We start from the raw sequence: 25,544 nt of genomic DNA on the forward strand, positions 1-25,544 counted from the left end.
TAAAAGATTGTTTCCAAATACGTTCAATATATCACTTATGAGTGGAGCAACACATTAGCATTGAGTTCACAATAGATCATATCACTTTTATGCCGTCTTACAAGCTTACCAGCACAAACAGAATAATCAACATATTATTTGGCTGTCATCTGCTGAACAGAAACCAGAGATCACAAGGTGGTTTTCCCTAGCTGCAGTGATGCCCTTTTTTGTTCCAAGCCCCCATCTGGGAGGGCCATGGTGTGTTATCATATGGAACGCGAGGTTTTCTGTAATCTGCTTAGCTGCACTGCAGTTTGAATCTTCATTCCATGTTTGAGTAATTTATAATTTTAATGAGACCGTGGCTCTTGTGGGCTTTGAAATATATTAAAAGCTCTTTTGTGCATATGCTTTTGTTCTTGCTTAATAGGCTCAGTGTATTTAAACCTGATGAATTTTTATTCATGGATTTAGATGTCTGGGGATTAACTTAGACTGAATATCATTGCACTCATCTATTCATGTTTGGAAAACTGTATTTTTATTGCTTCTCCAAAAATATAGTAAAAGACAGCCATGTGATAAAACGCTGATTTCTGTTGTTTGTCACAAGAACACAATAGCCAAGAGGTTTTTGGTTTTGTTTTTTTTTGCAGTTATTCAAGACATAATACAATGCAGTATTAATTCTCCATTGGGAATCCATTCATTATCTCTCTGGTCCTAAGCAGCCGAGTTTTTAATGAAGAAAAAAGTTCCACTGAAAGCAATGACTTTCTTTCAAGAAATGTATTTTCGGTAGAACAATAGATATAAAATGTTTATGTAAAAAATAAAGTAATGGTGCCATCTAGTATAACTGCAAACTTTGTTAGTGTTCCTGTGCCTATAAAATATAAATTGGTGTAATTTATACATATTTCTCAGGCAGCACAGAAGTGGTCAGTATGAGTTTTGAATTTTTGTGTAGGCTAGGAAGGCAAAGGCAAAAAACCCTCTGAACAAATCTTGCCAAGAAAACCTTGTGATATGTTCACCTTAAGGTTGCCATAGGTTAGAAGCACCCTGAAGGCACACAACAGCATTATATTAAGATAGCAATACAGAAATTTAGACAACAGAAGAATAATGTGTCATAACTCCAACTCAGAGTTTGTATTTGCTTCATTATGTGCTCCCCCTCTTCAGAGTGTGGGCTTCCTTTTAACTTCTATTATAGCAACTCTGCATGTCCTATGAAAATGCATAATCAGTTAACTTGTCACTTCAGCCACTAAGCAAGCCCTTGCATGTATGAAAGCTCTGTGGGGTGTTGAGGTTCCAGGGCTCAGAACAACAAGCTGCAATGGGCAGAATCTCTCTGACTTCTTCTTCTTCTTCTTTTTTTTTTTTTCTTTTCAAGTAATTTTAAAATTCTGATAAAATTTGCACAATGCCCTTTAAGTGACTAAAGTGACATTTTATACCTCCAAAGTCTCTATCTACTCAAAACAATTTTGGTCCAGGATAATACAAATAAATTTTGTGTAGGTGTAAGCAAAATATCCAGCTCTACCACTCATAAGAAATTTGAGGGCACAGCCTAAGCATTTTAAATTACAAGTGTTTGCTATTGTTGGTAGTGATTTCTTAAAGCCGTAAAAACATATCAGCCCTGCTGACAGATTCTTTGTGAAGTCAGCCAGTTTCCTGCTACCTGCGCTTCTGTTAGTACAACACTGAATTATACAATCTCAAGAGGAGCCATGCTGGAATCAGACCAAAGACCTATCTAGTCCAGCATTTTATTCCTAGAAGGACCAACCTGCACTTTCTGGGAATCTCATGAAAATGACATCATTGTTCCTCAGCAACTGATCTTCAAGGTGTGCTACCTTTGATATGGAAATAATATGTAACCATCATGGTTTACACTCCATACAGCTAAAGAGGTAGACCAAGTCTACATAAACTTATGCTACAACTTCTTTTGCACAGTTAGTCTCAAAGGTGCTACAAGATCTCTTTGCATACTGATATTCCAGATTAGTATGGCTATGTCTCTGAAGCCTTTGATACTGTTATCCCACATGAGCTCATCTAATCCCTTTTAAAACTCTCCAAGCTGCTGGCTATCATGATGCCTTGTGGTAGCAAATTCACAGTGTAACTGCATTGTGATTATATACTTCCATTTAACTGTCCTATGTCCTCCCAGCATTTAGCTTCTGTGGCTTGATCCTGGCTTCTAATACAAGAGAAGGAAAAAAAGGTCATCATATTCACTACATCCATACAATGCATAACTGTATCTGCTTTTATCATGTCTCCTGTTACTTGCTTCCTCTTCCTCTTGAAGAGCCTCAGATATTGTAACCGTTTCTCCAGCCACTTCATCATTTTGCCTGCCGCTTTCTATATTTTTCAAGGTTGACAGTATTATTTTTTTTGAGATATCATGATCATAACTGCCCAGAGTATTCCATATAAGGGCATTATATGGCATCATGAATCCATGGTCTTCTGAGGAGAAAAAAGTGAATGGTAGGAGGAAGTGAGAGAAGACATTTTAGCTTGAAGAAACTGCTGTCACAGAGCTCACTCTGAAACATTTTGGGGGTCTTTTCAGCCCTAAAAGTACATGACTGAACATTCAACTCAACCTTAATAAAGTAGAAGCAGACTTCTCCGCATGCAGAAGAGTGCCACATCTTTCATATGTGCCTTTCCTCCATGTTCAGCTTTAGAAACCAAATTCCCAGAGCAATAGTAAATGAAATATGCTTCATATCTTGATTCTTTAGTTCTAGGTTAAGCAGCCTGTGTTCAAGGATTTCATTTAAATATTAACACTCTTTACTTATACATGTCAGTAGTAATATTGGTAATAGGGTGATGTAGTGGTTTGAGCACTAGACTAGGACACCAGGGTTTGAATCCACACTTGGACGTGAAAAGCCGGAGGAAGGTGAAGGCAAAGGCAAACAAATTTTGCCAAGGAAACTTTGTGATAAATTCACCTTAGGATCGCCATATGTCGAAAAAGACTTGAAGGTATACAACAAAGATTTCAGAAAGCCAGACAACAGGAAGAGTTGGGGCAAATACATGGTAAATCTTGGTCTTTAGTGAATCCATTAAGAGTTCTGAAATCTGCTTGCATCTTCTCAGACATTTATGTACTGTAGTTACAGTTTGGGTTTGCTTCTACAGTTTTTTCAAACTAGAATCTGTAGAATGATTTTTGCATGCCTCTAAATTTTGCAGTAAGAGTGCAACCTTGCTTTAAAAAAATTCCCTTGCAGTGTACATTTAGCCTGTGTGTGTAAATTAAGATACATAATATATCAAGATTTAGATCTGGGAAATTCAAAAATATCAAAGTTTGGTCGCCCAAATGAGATGAATTATTTGGCTATTTGTTTTTTTGCACACGTACAGAATTTGCCTTTCTGTTTAGTTAAAATTCAATTAAATCTTTATTTTATTTAAGAAAAAACTATATGTGTTTAAAAATCTACAACTCATAAGCATAAAGAAATTGCAGTTGAATATTTATATTCAGTTTGGAATTTATTAACAAGGAAACAAGTTCAATTATATTGGTGTGTGTTTGTGTTACATTACCTTGAACAAAATAACATATATAAAAACTTCATACTCATTAGGACTATTTATCCATATCCTTGTCCACAGCAAAGATGATGATTCATTAATAGGGTGGCTTTCAGTATATACTAAATCAGAAAAAAAATTCCTTTGATCTCCTTCATTGTGTTTTCCATTGATAGATATCATATTTTTCTCCGGTTATCTTGTTCTGTGTCTGTATAAATGGCAACATTTTAAAATTCTTCTTTACATGATTTGTTGAATTTGACAAAGCTTTGCTCTTAGGAAGAGGATAAACCTATCCCTAGATTACTGCTTTTATTATGTGCACTGTCAATTGTAGTAGAAGATTACAGCAAACAAGATGTTAATTTCCACTTGCAGTCTATGTAGGCATCACTTAGAGAGTGCCATTGTTTCAGAACCTAACAACAAAAAAGGAATAATGATTGTGCTATCCTCACAGGAGCTGTCAATAAAAGATGTAATAGGGGATTTAGGAATCTGGAAATGGGCAACTAATTTATGTGAATCTATTTTACTTCAACTAAAAAGCCGAAGCTCTGTTTCGTCTGCACTGCATATTGCAGAGCACAGGCTGTCTATAGAAAACCAGGCGGCTGCATATGGATAGTCCCTTGATATCATTCACTTGCTGTGTAATCTTATTATGCAAAGTTCTAATCTTCACCTAGTATGAATGCCTCTGGGTCAGAATATAGTCATATCAGGGTTTTTAAGGTCATGTTTTGTGATCCTTAGCTTATTCTTCTAAGTAGGGCTGGGATTTAAAGGGTATTCCCCAGACACTAGCAGAGATAGACAGCAGAACCTGCTGCCTTTTTGGAAGACAAGACCAACATGAGGTCCCTGGTAGGATTAAACTTGATTTGTAGCTCTAGGATTTTTTAACAGATGTATTATTGGACAGGGAATAGGGGCCACCAGCACAGCGAAATTGGATCACGATTGGCATTCTCGGGGAGTCTGCTGGCTGCTAAAACAGCAGCTGCATGTGGATTTGACTTCTTTCAGGTGAAGCGACTTCCAGTCATTTGGAAAGGATGGGATGAAAAGGAACCTTGGTGATAATTTTGATGTCTGCAAGATTTAGTACCAGTGTAATGGGATTATTGCTAACACCTTCACTGCAGAAAAAGCCACCTGGCGCTATAACTGGCAGCAACTGCGAACTAATCCTTTCCCATCTCTTGGATGTCATTCATGAAGCTCACAGCGATTTCTACCCTGCTAGCTGTGATTAATTTTATAAACAAGGGGGATGGGGAATCAGGTAATGAAAAAGTGTAAAGATGCTTGAATTTATATTTCAGATTAATTTTTGGATCAGATGTACATTATTGTGTACTGTATGCCAAAAATTTTAGCCTGTAGTATATCTTTGCTCATCAGTCTTTATTTGTGAGATAGACAATGTAGTAGGATATAGTACATATCACTATCTTGAATTACTTCTGAACCAAAAAAGACTGTAGGCAAAAAGGAGTCTTTGCACACAAAAATTGCACTGCTTCATTGGCATGATCAAGAGAATGACAAAAATGATTAATCTCTAGGGAGGAAGGAGTTTGTATTTTATATAAACATGTTTACAACTGTATCAAATTGTGCAGTTATATCAGTGTAGTACACATATTTCAACCTAAGGAGTTTTTATGCTAAAAGCTTATAATATATACCTTAGCTATCTGTAACTTCAAATAATACTTTGTTTTTGTAAGTTCATTGCTATAATGTTTATATCTCACACTGTTTTAACATTAATATCTGTTGTACTTACCTCCAGACATATGTGTGACTAATATGATACTTCAGGATACTTAGCTGTTTATCTTCTTAAGAAATACTGCTTTGAGTAGTGAGTGAGGATTTTTTTTTTTAAAAAAAATATACATTACAAATAGCATAGTTGAAGCATAATATTTGTTTTATCCAAGTAACCACTTTATTCAAAACCCTCAAGCCAGTAGCTTTCTGCTGAAACAGTGCAAACTCATGAAGTTATGCACTTGGCCTTTTCTTTTTTTGTATAATTTGTTGCATTAATCCCATTGTGGGAGAAAGGCAGGATATTGTGTACTTTCCTGTAATGGTGAAAAGGGGATTGGATTTTTTAATGACTAGAAAGCATTTAGTTACATTACACTCAGTAATCTCTGATGCTTTTGCTACAACCGAATAAGCAACACATATATATTTAAAATAGATCATATGCAAAAGAGGAAGCTTAAAGCTGTTGTTTAGTATGAAACCAATAGTTGACAGAAATAGCTTTAATGTGCCAGACTTCCAGTGGTCAGTTGGGACCTTTACAGATTGATAGTTCTATCTCTCCTTTCTCTACTTCTGGTTCTCCTTTCAGTGCTTGCCAACTTCACTTGCTCTAATATGGTTTAGAGGGTTTCTCATCCTCATCACCCACAAACCTGTGCTCGCTCTCTCCCACTCCCTGCCACTTCCAAGCCAATTCTAATAGATACAATAAATCCTTCTCTTTCTTCATCCATATAGAGGTCTGCATAGCAGGCATTTATTTAAAGTATGTATTGCACTGCAGCACAGCAGGGCCCATGAGGCATCGGATAAAAATGTTATTTAAAACATTAAACATAAACAAAAGACAACATTATTTAAATCAGATAAACAGTTCCTTAGAATATAGTTTGAAAACACACACACAGTGTTAAAACAGCCAGAGAATCCAGCTCTACTTTTAAAGAACTGAAGGCCATGCAAAATAATAGTCTTAGTTGGCTGCCAAAAACTCACTATGGGTGGGGCCAACCTGGCATCCCTTAGGAAGATGTTTCACATCTGTGATGACATTACAGAAGGCCTTGTCACAGTCTATCATCATTGGCTGGTAGAACATGCAACAGGGCCTCTGCTGAAGATCCCAAATTTTCACCAGGCCATCATATATAGGGAGGTAGTTTCTCCTGATCTCAAAAACAAGTTGGAAGCCAATGCAATTGGAACAAGACTGCTGATTTGTGATCCCAGAAACACACACCATATTTTGTCCTAGTTACTACCAAACACCTTTCAAGGTCAGCCTTGAAAGCAGGTTACAGTAGTCTGAGCCATCAATCCAACTACTTTCTTGCCCTGAGCACCAAGGAGCCCTTGCTCTGCACATGAGTAAAAAAGACATAGGAGTGACTGAGTCCTTGTTGATTTCCATTCCACAAATCAACAAGACCTCCAGTGGGATTGCAGATCTAGTAGCTGGAAGATTCCTGGACCAGACTTCCTTTCTATGTTCAGGTTCCATCTTTTGCTATTAAAAGCCTAACTTGAGTAGGGTTGCCATATCCCGCCTGGGGGCGGGACTTTCCCGGTTTGGGGCGTGGCCACACGGTCCCGCCCCAGTTTGGCCCCGCCCCTGGGACCCCCCACCCCCCCACCGACGCCAGGCAGGGAAAACAGCCTTGCCTCAGCCTTGCTTGGCCTCCTCCGCTGGCCAGGGAGGCGGCCTGGGAGGGCCAGGGGAAAGGGTCTTGCCTCGGCAAGGCCCTTTTCCCCTCCCTTGCCGCTTTCCCCGCCGGCCACGGAGGCTTCAAGGCAGGGACGAAGGGTCTCGCCTCGGGGAGACCCTTTCCTCTCTGCCTTGAAGCTTCCTCCGCCGGCCAGAGAGTCTTCAAGGCAGGAGAAAGAGCCTTTCTTCTTCTTTCTCCTCCTCCTCTTCTTCTGTCTCCTCTCCTCCTCCTCTTCTTCCTCCTCTTTTTCCTCTTCCTCCTCCTCCTCTTCTTCTCCACCTCTTCTTCTCCACCTCATCCTTCCCCTCTTCCTCCCCTTTTTCTTCCTCTACTTCCTCTTCTTCCTCCTCCTCCTTTACCCCTCCTCCTCCTCTTCTTCTTCCTCCTTTTCTTCTTCTCTGCTTCCTCCTCCTCTGCTTCTTCCACTCTTCCTCCTCTTCTGGTTTTTGGCCAGAAAGGGAAGCACATTTCTGCCATCTGTCTAGGAATAATGCCAAATGTCCTCCATTTTTATCATGCCTAAGAAACATGCATTTATATGAAATTTTTTTAAAAAACCATCAATTTTTTGAGCGTCCTCCATTTTTTCAAAATATGTCCTCCATTTGAAAATTTTGTCCTACATTTGTCCCAGTTTGGAGGTCCTGACTTATGGCAACCCTAGAATTGAGGCTAGTGTATCTATGCTTTGACTTACTAGGGAGGATGAAGTTTTGTGGGGAAGAGTGCAGCAAATTGTCCTGGAAGGATAAAACATGGGATGCTTCTAGAAAGGGGGGAAATCCCCAAATACAGGAGGCTGATACTTGGAAGAATGTGCCAAACAAGCAGAATTATCCAGAGTCATTTTGCAAATTTGGAGCTACATAATCAATCACAAACTGTTCCTTTAATCAGGGGCAATAGTCTTACACTTCAGAAAGCATGAAGGTGGACTTGGAGGGTTTATGGCCTCCATGACAGCTATGGGCATGTCCGAAGTAGTACCTGGGCCTACTCATACTGCTGGGCACACACTGGGCCTTCTTTTCTGTGCTGGGTGGGATGATGATGATTTTGGTGTGGAAGAACACAGTTCTGTTGCCATGGAGAGATAATTATTTGCTCATGTTTAGACTCTCTAGGACTTGGAACCTCTGCAGGGGTGGGGGACTGATTAGCATGGTCTACCCCAGGAGGCTGATGAATCTGGATGGATTCCTGGTTACACTTGAGGATTTTCCTGTCATCTTAACAAGTAATTCTGTTGAAGCTCTGGCTGGCCTTTGGAATGGGGAAATGGCCAGAGAAGTGGACACAATCGCTCCTAAGCATCTCTTCTTACATGTAGAGCCAAACCAGCCCCTTTGTTTTTCAGGGAGTTGGCAGTCATGAAGTAAGTGAGATGGAAACTAGATGTTGGTACAATAGTTAAAGTGAGTCTGACTGAATACAGGCTAGAGCATATTGGAAAGCCTATTCTATGGCAGCACTGACAAAAAATAAATTATTTTTTGCTGCCACCATTGCATCTGCAGGGAGCAGTCCAGCAGAGGTGTTCCAGCCTGAGATCTATTGCACCCTGGTCCTCAAGTAGAAAATGAAAACCAGTTGACAGCCTGCTGTGAAGAATCTGTGCTGCCCTTTGCAAATAAAGTCATTCAGATTTGCTTTGATTTGGATGGTGTAGTTGATTCAGTGCCAGTGGATGTAATCTTGGCACCTGTTTGTCCAGAGTTAATGTATATTTTCAATTTCAACCTAAGGTTGTAGACAGGATTCTCAGAGACATGAGAGCCACCACATGTGCATTAGACCTTTGTCCTTCCTGGCTTATCAAACAGGACAGAAGGGGATTTCCTCAGTGTTTGGAAGGGTTAGTGCCTCCCTACAACAAGACACTGGTCCAACTTGCCTAAAGGAGGAAATTGTGAGGCCTTTGTTGAAAAAGCCATCCCCGAATCCCTCTAAAATGGATAATTATCGGACAGTGTCTAACCAAGAAGCTATACAGACAGGCATAAAGAGCTGGCATTGGGGTGGAGTGGGGGTGTGACGACCGCCCACTGCCTGCTCTGACTCCACCTGGATGCTGCCATCACACTTCCCACCTGCCCAGATGGCGTGTGGCGTCATGCCGTTTCTGTGGTACAGTGTTTAGACATGCTGCACTGAAGAAATGGGAAAACGCCGCCGCAGCAGCAATGGCAGCTTTTTGCCGGCCCTTCTGCCAAATCGCCATTTTATCATGCATTGCACTCTCCCTCATTTTCTTCAAGGTTCCCACTCATTCATTACAATGTTCCATAACTTTTCATGATCTATACAGTCAAATGCTTTCTGTAGTCAAAACACATGCTGATTTTTTTCTGGAATTCTTTGATGCGCTCAATTAGCCACTGTATATTTGCAATGTGGTCCCTGGTGCCTCTTTCTTTCCTGAATCCCACTTCTACCTCTGGAATTTCCCTCTCCATGCAAAGTTGGATTCTGTTTTGCAGAATTTTAAGCATAATTTTGCTTGCGTGTGAGACTAATACTATGATGCTGTAATTGTTGCATTCTTTTGTATCTCCTTTCTTTTATACTGGAATATATATTGATTGTTTCCAGTCTGTTGTCCATCTGTTTGTTTTCCAAATTTGTTGGCATAATTTAGATAACACTAGAGTTGCTCCTGTCTGTACGCTCTGCAGCAATTCAATTGTCATCCATTCCCATTGTCTTTTTATTACTTCTTGCTCCTTTATTATGTTCTTTTCCTTGTACTAGAGCATCCTGGCCTTTAGTTTGAACTTACCTTTGATTTCCCAATTTTTTCTGAAAAGGTCTCTAGTTCTTCCTTTTTTGTTATTATCTTCTATTTCTCTGCATTTGTCATTATAATAGTTCTCTTTATCGTTGCACACTGACATTGCACAGTTGCATTCATGGATCTGGTTTTGTTCCTATCTCAGTTTACTTTGTCTCTCTTCTTCTTTGTACTGCATGGAGTGTTTCATCTGTTATCCATTGTTTTCTCTCTTTCTTTTTGGCTACTGTTATTCTTGCATACTTCTTGCATCCTTGCATCCTTGGCTTCTGCCCATAGTTTTTCAGGTTCTCGGTTGATTATATTTTATAGTGCAAATCTATTTCCTACATTGTCTATGAATTCTTCTGGGATATTGTTTAGATCATATTTTGGTATAATGACTGTTTTTGTTTTCTTCAGTCTTTCTCTGATTTTTGTTATAAGTAGTTCATGGTCTGTGCTAGAGTCAGACTAATACTGAATTTAACCATGCTATCAAATTTGATGTTTAATAAATATGGCATGAAGTATATCTCTCAAATCTTTTTTTTTTTTGTCTTGCTAGATAGGAAAATAAGAAAATGTAACATTTCCCTCTGTTGCTCCTGTTCTTGAAAGTCTTGAGTGTTTCAGTTCCAAAACAATCGATATTAAAGTGTTTCTGTTACACTGTGTTTCTCACACAACTTCCTTATGTATCTGTTTTCTCATGCCATCCTCAGGTGACTCGGACCTGTCTTCTGTTGTACTTGTCTTGCATTAGAATTAAACTACTAGGTAATTCATTTTAGGATCAAATTGCTTTCTAGCTGAGGAAGCCTTCCTGGCAATTGTTGCAGGAAAGACTTTGCCACCATAGCTCCTGCTAGATATTTTGTGGTCGTTGCTTCCCACCTGTGCTATGATACTGATTGATCTGCTGACATTTGATCTTTTCTTTTATCACTTGAAAAAAAGTTTTAAACTTAACATTTTGCCCTCTGACATCAAGGATTTAGCCCAAAGTCATAATTTCCTGAGTTAATTCAAGCACAACATTTTTTCCTGTGGCCTGTGAATAAACTATGATTGTACATGTAATTAGTTCAAATACAGCTGTTCTAGTTTCAGTTTACATGTGGCCTTTTGCCCATATTCTTGGTTCTTCATACAACAAATGGGAGAATAATTAAGAGTAGTGTTTTGCTGACAATATGTACATATTATCTTTAAACTTTTGTGTCCAGTAGATTAACTATTCCATCATGTTACTAGAATAGTTATACATTCTATAGTACTGTTGGACAGTGAATTGCCACGTTATAATAAAGCTGCTAAATCCTTGGTTTGGTCATAGACACTTGACCATGCAAGATTTTATATAGCTGGTAGTAAAATAAACTAGGCTGAGAAAACAAGATTATGTTTAGAAGCATCAGTTTTCCATTAGCTGAATTTCTTCACTTAAAGTAATTTGAAAATTCAGGTTCCTATAACATAACGTAGTTTGCTCTTATTTGCTTCACAGTTATTTAAAGCATTCTTCCTTCCTTAAGTGATTATCACCCTTTGTAGGTTTTTTTTTTCCTATTTAGAAGGTCAATATTGTCAATATAAATGTTTAGATATCTTTACTTTGGAATTTACAGAAAGATGTGTGTGTGTGTGTGTGTATTTGTAAATACAGAAAGATGTATATATGCCAATTTATATTTTGGTTTTAATCAATAAAAATGTAATTTAAAAAAGTATTTTCCCTTCCTTCCTCTAAAATATCAGAGGTGTCCAGGTGGAACTAGGGAGATTGGGTAGGAGAATATGGCTTGTAAGATAATGTAGGTCTTGATATTTCCTCAAATCTGCTTTGTTTCATTTTTCACCTAATTTTCATATTTAAGTTTTGAAAGAAGTTCTGATAGTGTAACTATTAAAAGATGGTATGTGAAATTATGTAAAACTATTCAAATTCAGCCTGGGATATGAGATGCTATATTGTGATGGTCCTTGTCTTTTCTAGACATAAACCTTAGAAGTACTAAGTGGCAACTGTTCTACCTCACTGATATTGGTATATAAACTCCTTTTGTGTCCTTTATGCTTCTAACATTTACATTAAACCACTGGGTGAGGTAGATATTATCAGTAATCATGTACTCACATTTATCTCTTCTTTCCATTGTTTAACTCTTGAGAGCAAGTAAAAATTTTAATACCGTATTTTTTACTCCCATCTTATACGCCGGGTTGTGTTTGGCAGCCTCCACAGAGCCAGGTGAATGGTGTAGCCACCTCTCCGTCTCCTGGGGGTGGGGGGGTTCTTGCGGGTTCCTATCCCAGCAAGCACCGCAGCCAGGCTCTCTCTTTCTCGCTGCCATTGCTGGTTTCCGGGGCTGGAAGCCGTAAAAGGTGGCGGAGAAACGGCTCCAGAGCCAGTCCGGCGGGAGAGGGATGGTCGGGCTGAAGGAAAGAGTTGGCTCCTTATGCCTTGTCACTGCCGCCACTACCGCCGCCCGAGATACTCCGCTCCAGCGGCTTCTTCTGCGGCATCTAGTGCCCTTTTTGGCCAGACTGCGGGCCCTACTGCTACTTGTGACACCCGCCTTCCAGGCCTCCACAGAGGCCACCTGAAGCCGGCGCATGTGGGTGCCAGACCCCCTTAATTCAGCCTATAGTAGGCCAGGGCGCTGCCTGCACGCAACTTGGGGGTCGTCTTATATGCCCAGTCACCTTATATGCTGGAAAATATGGTACTACTTTATGGAGTTGTGGAATGGATGAGTGAAGAAACAGAAGGTTAATCTGGATAGCAATCATTATGTTAACTGATGGATCTAACAGTCCTTTCTTGGAGAAAGTATATTTGCAGGATTCTTTTTATCTTCACTGATAAGATTGAGTTAATACTCCCATGCACTGTGCCAAGCATATTTCTTAGGTTGGAGTATTTGCCATGTATAGACATGCCCCAAACTTCATAAAGTTTTTTTATTCTTAAAATATTTATTTGCATTTTGACATATAACATATTACAAACAAACCATTCAACCACAAACGATTCAATAACATAGACACATACAAACCTCTCTAACACCAATACCCTTTTCCTAAAAGACAACAATACATGGTACACTGACTTCCTACTATTTGGAAATCCTTTTAAGTTTGTTCTGTTAAATTTAGTTTTATCTTTTATGTAGCCAAGTGCTTTCTTTACCCCCAAAATAATTCTTCTAGTTTTCTGATAGTCTTCTCAAACAAATTTTTTTCTCTGAACCTTAATTTTCTTAGTCATCAGGTGAACATATATCAATATCCTAATTAGAGCATGCAAACTACTATACATACCATTATACTTATCAACTTTTACAATCTACTCCTTTTCCTTTTAAGTAACCATACATTTTTCTAACATTATATCATCCTACATTTTTCACTTCATTATTGTAATCTCTTTCCAGCATTTTTCTAGATATTCATAAAAAACCTTCCAGTCGTTGGCTTTTTCTTCAGTTTTTTCTTAATCCAACATGTCATTATATGCATCTCATAGGAGTTCACTAGCCAGTGCTCAATATTCGGATTCTCCTTTTCCTTCTATTTTCTGGCAAGCACTATTCTTGCACATGTTAATAAATAAAGTAGTTTAGACTTTTTTTCCAATTTCTTATTAATCATCCCTAATAGGAAAACCTCTGGAGTAAAAGGGATGTCTATATTTAAATTTAGTGTTATTATATTATATATCTCTAATCAGTATTTTTTTGCCTTTGGGCAAGTCCACCAGATATGGAAATAGGAGCCTATATTGGAAGTACATTTCCAACAGTTAGGGCTAGATTTCTTATACATATGTGCAATTCTCTGTGGGGACAAGTGCCATCTATATGTCATTTTATATATGTTTTCTTTTAGACCCTGACAAACCGTATATTTCATCCTCTTATTCCATGTCACCTCCCAATTTTGTTACTCTATGTTATGGCCAATATTTTGTGCCCAAGTGACCATACTCTGTCTAATTATCTCGTCCTCTGTATACCATTCCAATAATAGTTTATAACACTTAGAAATGATCTTTTCTTTCCCTTTTTCTATCATTACATCCCATTTCGATTCTTCCCTTTGTATTCCTTATAATTTGATGTCCATTTTAAATCTCTCCTTCAACTGATGATAAATGACAATCAATACCAGATTTTTTTATTTCTTCTTGAGTCATAATTTCTACTTTCCCATGTGATTCCCCCAGTATATCCTTGTATCTTAACCATTTAAGTTGTCAAATGCCTTCTCTCCCAAAGTAAGCCTCGTGTGGGGAGCACCATAGGGGAATTTTAGGACATATTCTTCTCTTGTATTTTCCCTAGACCTTTAATAGTGCTCTCCTGGGCCCGTTCCGCACGGGCAGAAAGTACGTGCTCGGCACATACTAGGGTTACGAAAGGGCGTTCCTTCCGGACGCCTTAACCTTAGTACATGCCGAGCACGTACAAAATGGCAGCACCCTATACACATGGGCGCCACCATCTTGACGTTGCGGATGCTTAGCGTCTGCACATCGTGGCTCATATGACGCCGCAAGTGTGCCATTGGTGCCTTGCGGCATCATAAGCACACCGCCAAAAGAAGTCGCTTTTTCGGCTTCTTTTTGTTGCGCGGAGGAGTCGCACGGTTTGGCCACTGGGGCTCCTCCACGCAGCAAATGACGGTGCCGGCAGACCGCCCTTTTTGGGCAGTCTGTAAAGCACCCTGATTACATGATTGGTACAGTCTTTATGGACTTTCTCCTTTCCATAGATTAGATAGCCATGCCACCCAAATCTCAAATTGTCACTTTCTAAACACAGCAGCTGTTCATTTTCCAATAAGACCCAGTCTCTTATCCAAGCTAAACAACAGGAATAAAGTTGATGGTTGATGAGGCTGTAGATATGTACTAGGGCTGCATGCTCTTTCTTTTCCTTCAGTCATGTGCTGTCTTTGCCATGAAGATTGTTGCCTGAGTTAAGTCAAAGTACTTTAATGTATTCAGACTTGGGAACTATGACTTAATGTCCATGAACAACTCAGGAAAATAACCCTGGGTCACATCTATCATTTATGAAGCCTTCGATGATCACCCAAACATGACCACTAAATGCTTTTAGTATCATCAGAATTAATTTCTTAAATACCTTATGTAGGGGGTGTAGCCCTGGTGCATCCACAGGAATGCATCCAATGATATTTGGCTCTGCTCTTAGGATTGGGGAGGTCCTTCTCTGTGTATGGTAGAGGCATGGTTGATAGTGATGAGATGGCTTTCTCAGTAGCAGCACCAGTATTGTGGAAACCTCACAACATGAGCTGATGGTGGACTTAACTCTAAAATCTTTTAGTGAAGACATTTCTATTTTGGCAGGCATTTCCCTGCTAAAGTTTGTTTGGTTTAAAAGTTTTGTCTATGTTCTTACCATTTTATATTCATTAACTTTGAAATTATAATGACACACATACACACACATACACAAGTACTGTAGCTTTTAAAAGAGTAGCAAAGTAGCATGGGTTTTAATGGACTTCATGAATCTACTTCATCAAATGCATGTGGGCTATAGTCGATGAAAACTCCTTCTATAGTAAATTTGGTAAGGTTGGTTTTGCTGCAGTATACTCACATGGCTACCTCTTTGGATGATGCTACAGTAGAATTCTAAAGTCTTATTGACTGCACAGTTCTTTTTATATTGTAATGTACCTTAAAATGATTGTAAACTGATCTTAGTGGTGCACAGGCATGAGAAGGACAAGTTGTAAATTTATTTGCTTATTTAAATGTCTGTATAGATGAATGAATAAATATCTAGTGTATTTCTTTTCTTTTAACCCAGGACCTTTTTCACAGTTGTGACACTGCTATGTTGAAAGATGCTGTTGGAAAAACTTTTCGACTTCTTGGATACACCATTCAGTATGGGTGTATAGCTCACTGTGCCTTTGAATATCTTGGCGGAATTGTTGTGGTGAGTTAACAAAAAGATTTGGAGCCAGAATGTAATTGTAAAATGAAAACAGCTGTGAACTTAGCCCCTGTGTTTTCAATTGGTTTCTGTGCTGCTCAAAAATAAAAGCTCTGCAAACCCATTGGACATGTTTGTAACCACAGAAGTACTACAGTGAGGCAGCAGGATCCTCTGCAAAGGATGTCTTTTGTCACCATCCTCAATGGCTTTTGCTTACCCAGCCTCTTTAAACTTTCTTTTCAAACTAATGGAATAACCACCAGAACAGGAAGAAGGAGATTTTAGAAGTCTTTTAAGTAAACTCCACTAGGTTATAGTCCTCCTGCTGCAATTAGCTTGCTACAAACAGGGGGTTGCAGGCTTCTTACTGTCTCTGGTTTCTTTGGATAGCTTTGCCAAGCAAGATTTATTGCTGGATTGGGGTCTTTCCTGGCTGGGAGATTTAGATTGGTTTGGTGTGAGAGGGTAAATTGGAAATCCTTCTCCGGCATGCATTTTAATGTGAGACATAGAAAAATTGAGGGGAGGATAATATTCATATCTAGTTGCCAACAAATTTAAGGAGAGGACTCTGAAAATAAAATCTAATAAACAGTGACATGAAGCTAACAGAAACAACTAATTTGGAGGACAGTTTCCCAAACTTTATGCAACAGCCTTGGGAACTGAGCTTATATTAACTGGATTGGTTCACAGAAACTAGCATCCATTTATTTATATGTTATATAAAACAAAATATTTTGCAAATTGTAATTGACCTCTATTTTTGTTTTTAGTGTTCAGGACCTTCAATGGAGCCTACAATTCAGAATTCAGATATTGTGTTTTCAGAGAATCTTAGCTGCCATTTTTATAACATTCAGAAGTACGTTGCTCTAATTTTCCAGTTTTTTATATGTCCCTCCTTAGTGATTGTTTTTTCCTTAGAATCCCATTTCTTTCTTCTTTGTTCACTGTGCAAAAGTTATTCATAAACTATCAGTTCTTTGCTTTAGTTCAAAAACTAGTAACAGCTGTTTATTTTTGCTAGATGTTTTCTTGATTTGCCATGTTTTTGAAATTAATCCAAAGATAGTTGTGTGCTTATATTTCTATCTTATAATGGCCAGCTACAGTTTATCTCCAGGAAGTAAATTCAGAGTTCTTTCCAGAAACATTAATGCTCTTTATTATATTACCTAAATGTTATTTTAGGAGTAGTTTGTGGATCAGTGAATGTGTGCATAGTGTTCCACACTTACATAAAAGATCAGGCTCAGTGCATTAGTCTATGTATTTACAATAAAACTTATTGCTTCTGGGTAGCAATAAAAAAGGGCTTTTATGGGCGATAAATTGGAGGAGGAGTCAAGAAAAAGATGGGTTACTGTGAAGTCGAAGGCTTTCGTGACTGGCACCCATCATTTTTTGTGAGGTTTTTTTTTTTGGGGGGGGGGGCTATGTGGCTGTGTTCTAGAAGAATTTGATGTTTCGCCAGCATCTGAAGATGCAAGTTACAGATGCTGACAAAATGTCAAACTCTTCTAGAACATGGCCACATAGCCCGAAGAACCCACAAAAAAATACAAAAGATGGGTTTCTATTTGCAAATTTATGGTCAAGAAGTCTTCTTGAGATCTATTCTGTTTATTATCTGCCACAGAAAGGAAAGATTCTCCCTCTGTCCAGTATTTTCTTTTGTTTTGCTTGGACAGTCAACCATTTATTTACAGTGATTCTACATTAATTATGGAGGAAGATGTAGATATGAGCCAACTTGCTGAATGTCTTAGAAGATGAGAGGACAACATATATTACAGATGCCACTAGTGAAAAATGAAGCAAATATTTTGCTTGCTTGTGCATGAGAGCAGGAGGTTGTGGGAGTGATTATGGCATTAAAAGAAGGATCACATCCCAGCCTAGTTCTGCAATAATGCACTGTTCCCTGGTTCAATAAACATGCAAGGTGCCTACAGGAATGTCATTATCCTAACATTTAGACTTGACCTTTGACACATCTCCCCAAAGTTGGCAATCACTAATGTATATGTGTTTCACTGACCTATTGCTAGAAACTGACATTTCCTTACCTTGTTTTTCTCAGAGGTGATATTGTCATTGCAAAAAACCCAACTGACCCCAAATCAAATATTTGTAAAAGAGTAATGGGCTTGGAAGGAGATAAAGTCTGTACAAGCAGTCCTTCAGATTTTCTTAAGATACACAGCTATGTAAGTAGTACTGTTTTAAATACTTTTTTATTGTTTGAGGAGTCCTACAATTAACTGTTTTCTTTCCATGTATTTAAATTAGATTCTAAATCTCTGGTGATGAATTTTTAGTAACAGTGGGTTTTGTTTGGAGCCCTCAGGAAAGGCCTGGGATGTGGAGCTGTGATTGGGAGAAGAAAACTGAGCAGAAGCAGTTTCTGCAAGTCAAAGGATGTTTCAGTTATACTACAGACTGGAATGGATAAATGAGATGGCTTGGTTTCTTGTTTTCCCTTATTTGGAAACATGTCTATTTTGTGCAGCTGGAGAAGGGCAACTTTTAGGGCTCCATCATTTGACGTGAGCAAGAAAATTAAAAGCCAGTTTCATGTTTTGAACTGTAGTTACATAAGGCCTTTTGTAATGCTAAGTCCAATATACTCTTTAATGCTGAAGAAGCATAAACCTCTACCAGAATAGTTATCTCCTGGTGCCCAAAGTTTTGTCAGAATTGAGTAGGAACTCAGCCAGCAACCAGTAAATGTCAGTGCTTATTCTGTACATCTTGAGTGCTTATTCTGTACATCTTGAGTAGAAACAATCTGTGCCCTTCCTCCACCGCAAAGCATTAAGGCACCCTGAGATTCTTTAATGAAGCCTCTCGTGTCTGTCAGCATTAGGCAGAGTAAGAGTGGGAGAACAGAGTTGTTCTGGCTCACCTGGAGCTCCTTAATTTGCTCTCGTAAGTAATTGGTGATCAGAGGAGAAGCTTCCTCAAAAAATAAACTGCCATTATACCTAATCCATGACTGCACTCCTCTTCTAGTTCTTTTTTGGCCTAGTGCATTACTACAAAAATGTGAATGCTGAACTGGGGTAACATACCACTAGGCTTGCATTTTTATGAACAGGAGACTCTCTATTACTTCCATCCTTTTGTCCCAGTGATGTCTTTCTGGTTAGTACGAATATAAAGATACACACATTTTTGAAGCTGACTTAAACAGAATGAGGCCACTGATCCATCCAGTGTTATCATCTCTGATCTGGGAGTAACTCTCCAGTCTCAAGTTGAGATATTCTTCAGCCTTGCCAGTTAATTTTTTTTAAAACTGAAGTAGCAGAAAATTGAATCAAGGATCCTTTCTATGCACATTCTCTGTCACTGAGCTCTTAGGTATTGATGTGTTATTCAGAGTATTATAACAGGGATTCCCAGTATTTTGAAGCCAGTGAGCCCAGTTCAGAATTTTAAGAGTGGCAGGGATGGCTGCCCATGGCCCATCAGAAAACATCCATTTAAGGCATACTAATAAAGTTAATAATGTGCCAGAAACTTACATACAAAGCAGAAGAATGCCTCTAGAGGCACCATGTTTGGGAATGCAGACTTTGCAAAACCAAGGTCTCTCAAAACCACAAACTGAAGAAAAATGAAAAACATGGTATATAATTAATTTAATTTACAGTTTTTGTCCTTTTAGGGAAGGTAAAAAACTTTCACATATTTTTGTGGGGAGGCAAAAGCATAAAAAGTGTGAAAACAAGCAACTTCAACCAATCCTTTGTGATTTCCAGGGGTGAAGCAGATGGCTGGGAAGGAGTGGCCTCTGGCTGCTCCAGCCACAATCTGGCTGGGGCCATAGTGACTCCATGCCCTACTCCCAAAACAGGCTGCTGCCTGTGGTCCCAAGTTGTGCGGGCCAGGAGTTGATTTAAATTGACTTCTTTTTTCAGCTGTTTCAGGCTCCTTGGAGCGCCTTCTAGTCACTTTCAGGACATCCGTCTTATAAATACCACATGCCCTAAGTGGCCACAACCTAATACATTTAGCCCATGTGTTTTGGGCCCTAGTTGTTTTAGTATTTTGCTTTCACCTCCCACCCACCCAACAATGCCATAATTGTTTGTCATCATTAAAGCAGTAGAATATCTTGGATTCATGTTTGAGGCTGTCTGATATGGAATTACTCTTCAGGTTAGGTTTAAAGTCTTATTCTGTCTCCTTACTGCTCTTTTTCAACAAAAATGGGATAGTTCACTTTTGAAAATACTATTTATAAGAGTTTAAACTTTATTTTATGTTTTCAACAATCTGTAGGATTGAATGGAGGGGCACTGTTTAGGAGCTGAGAGATGCTGAGGCTAAGATTACAATGTTTTAAGCATTACTGACCTAATTTAATCAGATTAAGTCTTAATCTACACTTAAGGAGGGTTGATTTACAAAAAGTTTTTGCCAAAAAAAAAAAAAAAAAAGATTAGAACATTTTTGAACATTAGGTACATTAGTCACAATTCAAGTGTAGAATTATATATCAAACTACAAATATAGTGTTGCTGTATCTGCATCTGATTTAATAATGTGTACATTACATTCTGTTTACCATATGTCCAGCTGGTGCAGTTACTATTTATCAACTGAAAAAGGCAGCAGGAAAGTTGTAATAAACCAGTTTAAATATCATAAGGCACTGATATGCTAAGCCTGTGTATCACTTGAATAGAAGAAGGGTCTAGCAATGTCACTTAATGCAGACAGAGCCTGTAAATAAGGATCCTGCTCTTTGCAAGTCATAGTGATAAAAAGCTGAGATACAACTCCATTTCTCAGCAACACTCTACTGATAATCAATTACCACGCACGGTTAATGCCCTAGCTACAGCTGATGTGGGGGGAAATGTTTACTTTGTGCTAAAGTGGAGTTCATTGAGGAGATGACATATTCCCTTCATCCTGTGGCTATCTCTAAAGCTAACATAGCCTAAAGATTAAGTATCTTATATCTGAAAATCTGTGAAAACGCCTTTTGCTGGCATTTGTTACTTGCAGCAGTACAGATGTCCTGCCATTAGTACTTATAGATATGAATAGATATTTACTATGGCAAAACATGTAAACCACTGGTCAGATTTTGTCCAAATCTGGAGAGGATATTTGGGATGATTTCACTTAATATATGGGATATGTATCTTACATGAAATTAAATTTGAGAGCATGAAATGAATTATTCTTTTTCCCCATTCACACAGAGTAGTATGCTTAGTAGCTCATTGGGAGAGGTGTGCTCTCTCAAGGGCAACTGAGACTTATGTGTGATGTAAGAAATGTTTCAGCACTTAAGAGATAGGAGTTTTCCTCCAGAGCAACTGAAATGGAACACTTATTAATAATAGTTACTGATTGTCCCAAGCAATGCTCAGTATTATAGCAATGGGTGTAGACTAAGTCAGTAGAAGCCACAGAGACATTGTCCAAATATCCTGGTGTAAACAGGTAGCTTTATTAGCTCCACCAGATCAAACAAAAATGACAGATTCCACTGAGATGCTGAGATAACAGTTTTCATCTGAATAAACTATACATCTTTTCAGGACAAGTGCAATATGTTCTGTGTCTGCATAAGACCTACATTCTGGTCCTGCCTTTTCTGCTCCATTGTCTTAATGTAGGCAGCTGCCTGCTTACTGGTTCTTTACGTAAGCCTCTCAGTCAGGCACTTTCTCTTTGTGTCTGACTTCTTGCTGCTTCTACCTGCATCCTTTCAGTTGGCATTCTCAACTTAGACCCTGGTCTGTAATTGACTTTTCCTGCACGCTGACTTTCCTCTGGATCAAACCCCACTGTTCCATCCTGATTCTGGACCAATGCTAACCAGGCTGTCACTATAATCTGTCAACATGCTTATCTGATTTATGGCAGTGTTAGTAAAATAAACTGAAAGGGGTCACTAGTAGTGGCTCTCTCCCTTCCCTCCCCAACTCAAAAACCTGTTTGGTAAGTTCTTCACAACTTGAAGTGAAATAGATGTCCAACCTGAAGCGAACTCAATGAGATGAGGTGTTCTTCCATTTTTATTGGGTTTGAGGAGGGGGGGGGGGAATGTACATCCTTTCTTATTCTCAATGAAAGGTGTAAGCCAGAGAGAGCTGGGGGTTACAAAAAAAAAGTTAATAAGCAAAAAACGGTGTACTTTTGATTAGTAAATCAAATGTATAATAACCTGTTGTGTACTTTAACAGACAGGCGGAATAAAAAATACAATAGTATTTGAATAGTGTTTGATTTTTTAATGCATAATGGAATGTAAAAAAGTAAGTATGAAAAGAAAAAAATCCATATGTCTCAAGCCCTTTAGTTCTTAGTTTAGGAAACACTGCACTGAAGTGGTACAGATTTTGCCCTCTCATTGTAACAGCACAATCCTAAGTATTTCAGGTCAAAGTAAATCCAGCCTGTGTCATTTTAGGGCTTTGCAGCCTGAAACTATTCTACATACAGTTTTTCAGATGAAGAGACAATAGGTTTGAATTATGTTGGGATTTGTTTTGTGGTTTAATACTCCACACACTACATTAAGGTCTAGAACCAATGTTGTTCTAGAACCATTTGCTAGCTTGGGGCCAGACCAGGTTTTGGGGGAGTACAGGGTGCTGCAACAGAGAAGAGAGAGCACCGCAGGGGAATTAACAATTATTATTAGTAGTATTTATTTATATAATGCCATAAATTTACATGGCATTTTACAGACATCATCAATTCAACATTAAAACCTGCCAATGGCGTACAGTCTAAAAATCACAAAGTATAAATTATACAGTAATTAAACAAATTATACAATTAAAATACAAAACTGTAAAAAAGATAATACATTAATCAAATCTAAATTATACAACAATATTAAAATTAAGTTCCAAATACTTCAGAGAACAAGAAAGTCTTTAATTCGGATTTAAAGCTAACTAGAGAAGAGATAGTCTGCAGATGTTTAGGAAGACGGTTCAAGGAGTACAGTGCAGCAAATGAAAAAGGACAAACCCGAGCCAAGGAAGACGAAACCCTTGGCTGGGTAGGAAACCCCGAGCTCCTGAACCGTAGATCTCAAACAGAATGATAAGATAAAATAAGAGCCGACAGATAAGGGCATGTGGGGGGGGGGGGGTAGGTTGTGTAAAGTTTTAAATGTTAAGAGGAGACATTTGTACCAAATCCTAAAAGGAATAAGTAGCCAGGGAAGAGATGCCAGAAGTGGGGTAACATGATCAAAGTGGCGAGCCAAAAAGATAATGTTGAATGGAAACCAGAAAACTAAGTTGGGACAATGAGAGCCCCATCAGAAGAAGAATGTAGTAGTCAAGGCAGGAGATAACCAGGGCATGAACTAAGGTCTTAGCAGAAGAAGCTGACAAAAAAGGTCTGATTTTCACAATATTATAAAGAAAAAATTGGCATGACTTAGCTACAGCCTGAATCTGGAGAGCAAAGGACAAAGTAGAATAAAAAATAAAGTCAGGGCTATGTGCTTCCTTAACAAGATGAATGGGAACATTATTAACCATAATAGAGAATGTACAATTTGGATTCTGGCCTGTATATCATTTTGTGTGGTAGATGAGAGCTACTTCTTTGGCCTATCTTAATTTGCTGAATTATTTCACAGTACAAAATAAAATATGAACAGGTACATTAAAAAGTATGTATTGAAAAGATGGGTGCACTGTATATTGTAAAAAATAATATATGGAGAAGACTGTTAGTTGCACTTAGTTCATAACTAATTTGTCCTATTGCTTTAAATCTTAGATAAAGCCCTGTTGAACTTGCACATGGAGCTAAAACTGAGAATGGGGATATAGGTGGCACACAAGCCTTGTTCCCCAGGATCCTCCAACACCTGTAAGTCAGTTAGACCTTCACATGAAATTCTGAAGAGGGCCTTGCATCTGTGTTTGGCTGAATGTCATTACAATGCACTATGACCAGGAACCCTAATAAAGTTCAGTTTCTACTTGCAGGAATTTTGTAATCATGTTCACCTGGACAGTTGCAAAGTCCTCAACCCATGAAAGGCTATCTTACTTCTGGATGCTTGGGCGTTGAGAATGGGCTTTTGTATGAACACACATGCCCACTACCACTTTTAGTGCTACTTGCGTTCAGACAAATATCTGAGCAAGTCTTAAAGGGCAACTAAACTAACTGGATCCAGCCCTACGCCTTTTGAAGAACAAAGCAAATAGCAGCTGTTGTAATGAAAGTTACTTGCTGAATGTTTGCAAAATTACATATTGTTTGTTCTGGAGATGTCATAAAGCAATATTAAGAGTAAAATAAAGCATCTGTTTTCATATGACCTGGAACATACAAGAAAACCTTTTTTTAGTAGTTACATTTTAGTTCTTACATTTATTTCGTTAATTAGGTGTAGCGCAACTAACATATAGATTTTATTAGTCCCTAGTACATTTGTTATTTGATACTCTGAACTCTTTTATCGTATTTCACTTTAATCAAGAAAGGTAACACCTGTGATTTATTCACAAAAGCCTCTTTTGTAAGGTGAATACCTGCAGGCAGTGAAGCAATTACATTAGCTCCTTCTACCACTGCAGGAAGCACTTCGACCACACTGGGAATAGATGAGAAACTTCTTGACTTCATCTTTTGTCTAGCAGCAAGCGGCAAGACAGGTTCTTATCATAGTTCAAGCAGGAAACCTCTGAAATGTAAGGTAACAGGAGCAAAATAAGAATCCCTCACAATTCAATACTTCAGTATCCTTTGAGGCAGTTAGAATACCTGTAATCTTCATATGTTTTAATGTGTTGGTCACATTTTTAAAAGCAAAGAGCAGTGGACTATTTCAGAATAAACAGATATTTTGGGAATATGAAAACTTGGTTTTATATTTAAATGACAGATTGAAAAATCTACAGCAGTTGTTCTCCTGTTGGGTTCTGCAGATGTATATTAAATCATTTATACCCTGTATCTCTTTTTCCATAAAACAAAGTCAAGATACAAAATACTTAAAATTTCAACCAAAACAATTTGCAATTGCTTTCATGGGCGGGGTACAGACCGCCGCCGCCAGTAGGTCCGCGGGGGAGCCGGAACCTTCAGACGGCCCGACTCCCGCGCGGACCGAAAAAGAAGCTCCAAAATGGAGCTTCTTTTACCGTCGCGTTTGCGACGTAGCGAGGCGCCAGGGGCGCGCTCACTACGTCACAAGCGGCGCGACGCGTACGGACGCTCAGCGTCCGATACGCAAAGATGGCGGCGCCCATGTGGAAGGGGCGCCGCCATCTTGTACGTATAGGATACGTACTAGGGTTAGGGGGGTGCGGAAGCACCGCCCCTTCCTAACCCTAGTACGTATTCTATACGTACTAAATGGCGGTATGTATCCCGCCTTGGTGACAGATTTTTAGTATGCTCTTTTTTAGTCCCAAGATGAGGGGAAGGCCTAAGACCTAAATCTTCTGAATCTTTCTTTTGGTTATGGCAATTATAATATGTTACTCTGCACCCTGGGGCTTACTGAGTCGCTTCATCCTCCAGGCCAAGACCGTCTAACCTTTACTAGAGCAGGATAGGAAGGTATGCTTCTGCCACTGTAAAGGTAATAGATATTAACACAGAACAGGAAATGACTATAAAGGCCTGCTTGTAGTGATTAATAAATTGTCAACTCCAAAGGACGGGTTATATGAGTTCTTCTTCGTGGTCTCTGAGAAGCACACA

At 38.8% G+C, this 25,544-nt stretch overlaps 2 protein-coding genes across 3 annotated transcripts in view; one reads left to right on the top strand and one right to left on the bottom strand.

Annotated features, from left to right (window-relative positions):
• Nucleotides 1-25,544, top strand: part of LOC149314511 (mitochondrial inner membrane protease subunit 1-like) — a 58,767-nt gene that overhangs the window by 23,094 nt on the left and 10,129 nt on the right. For both annotated transcript variants that reach the window (XM_089521302.1, XM_089521301.1), the window contains exons 2-4: nt 15,696-15,827; nt 16,604-16,692; nt 17,914-18,040. In XM_089521302.1, coding sequence (XP_089377428.1) covers nt 15,696-15,827; nt 16,604-16,692; nt 17,914-18,040 — 348 coding nt within the window. The remainder of the gene's footprint in view (nt 1-15,695; nt 15,828-16,603; nt 16,693-17,913; nt 18,041-25,544) is intronic.
• Nucleotides 21,686-25,544, bottom strand: part of LOC149314512 (dnaJ homolog subfamily C member 24-like) — an 80,197-nt gene continuing 76,338 nt past the window's right edge. Inside the window, exon 7 of the mRNA XM_089521304.1 lies at nt 21,686-24,519. The gene's annotated coding sequence lies outside the window, so the exon portion shown is untranslated. The remainder of the gene's footprint in view (nt 24,520-25,544) is intronic.

This window comes from Sceloporus occidentalis, unplaced genomic scaffold, assembly GCF_023333645.1.
Source record: "Sceloporus occidentalis isolate IW3139 unplaced genomic scaffold, rSceOcc1.0.p SCAF_4, whole genome shotgun sequence".
Lineage (NCBI taxonomy): Eukaryota > Metazoa > Chordata > Lepidosauria > Squamata > Phrynosomatidae > Sceloporus > Sceloporus occidentalis.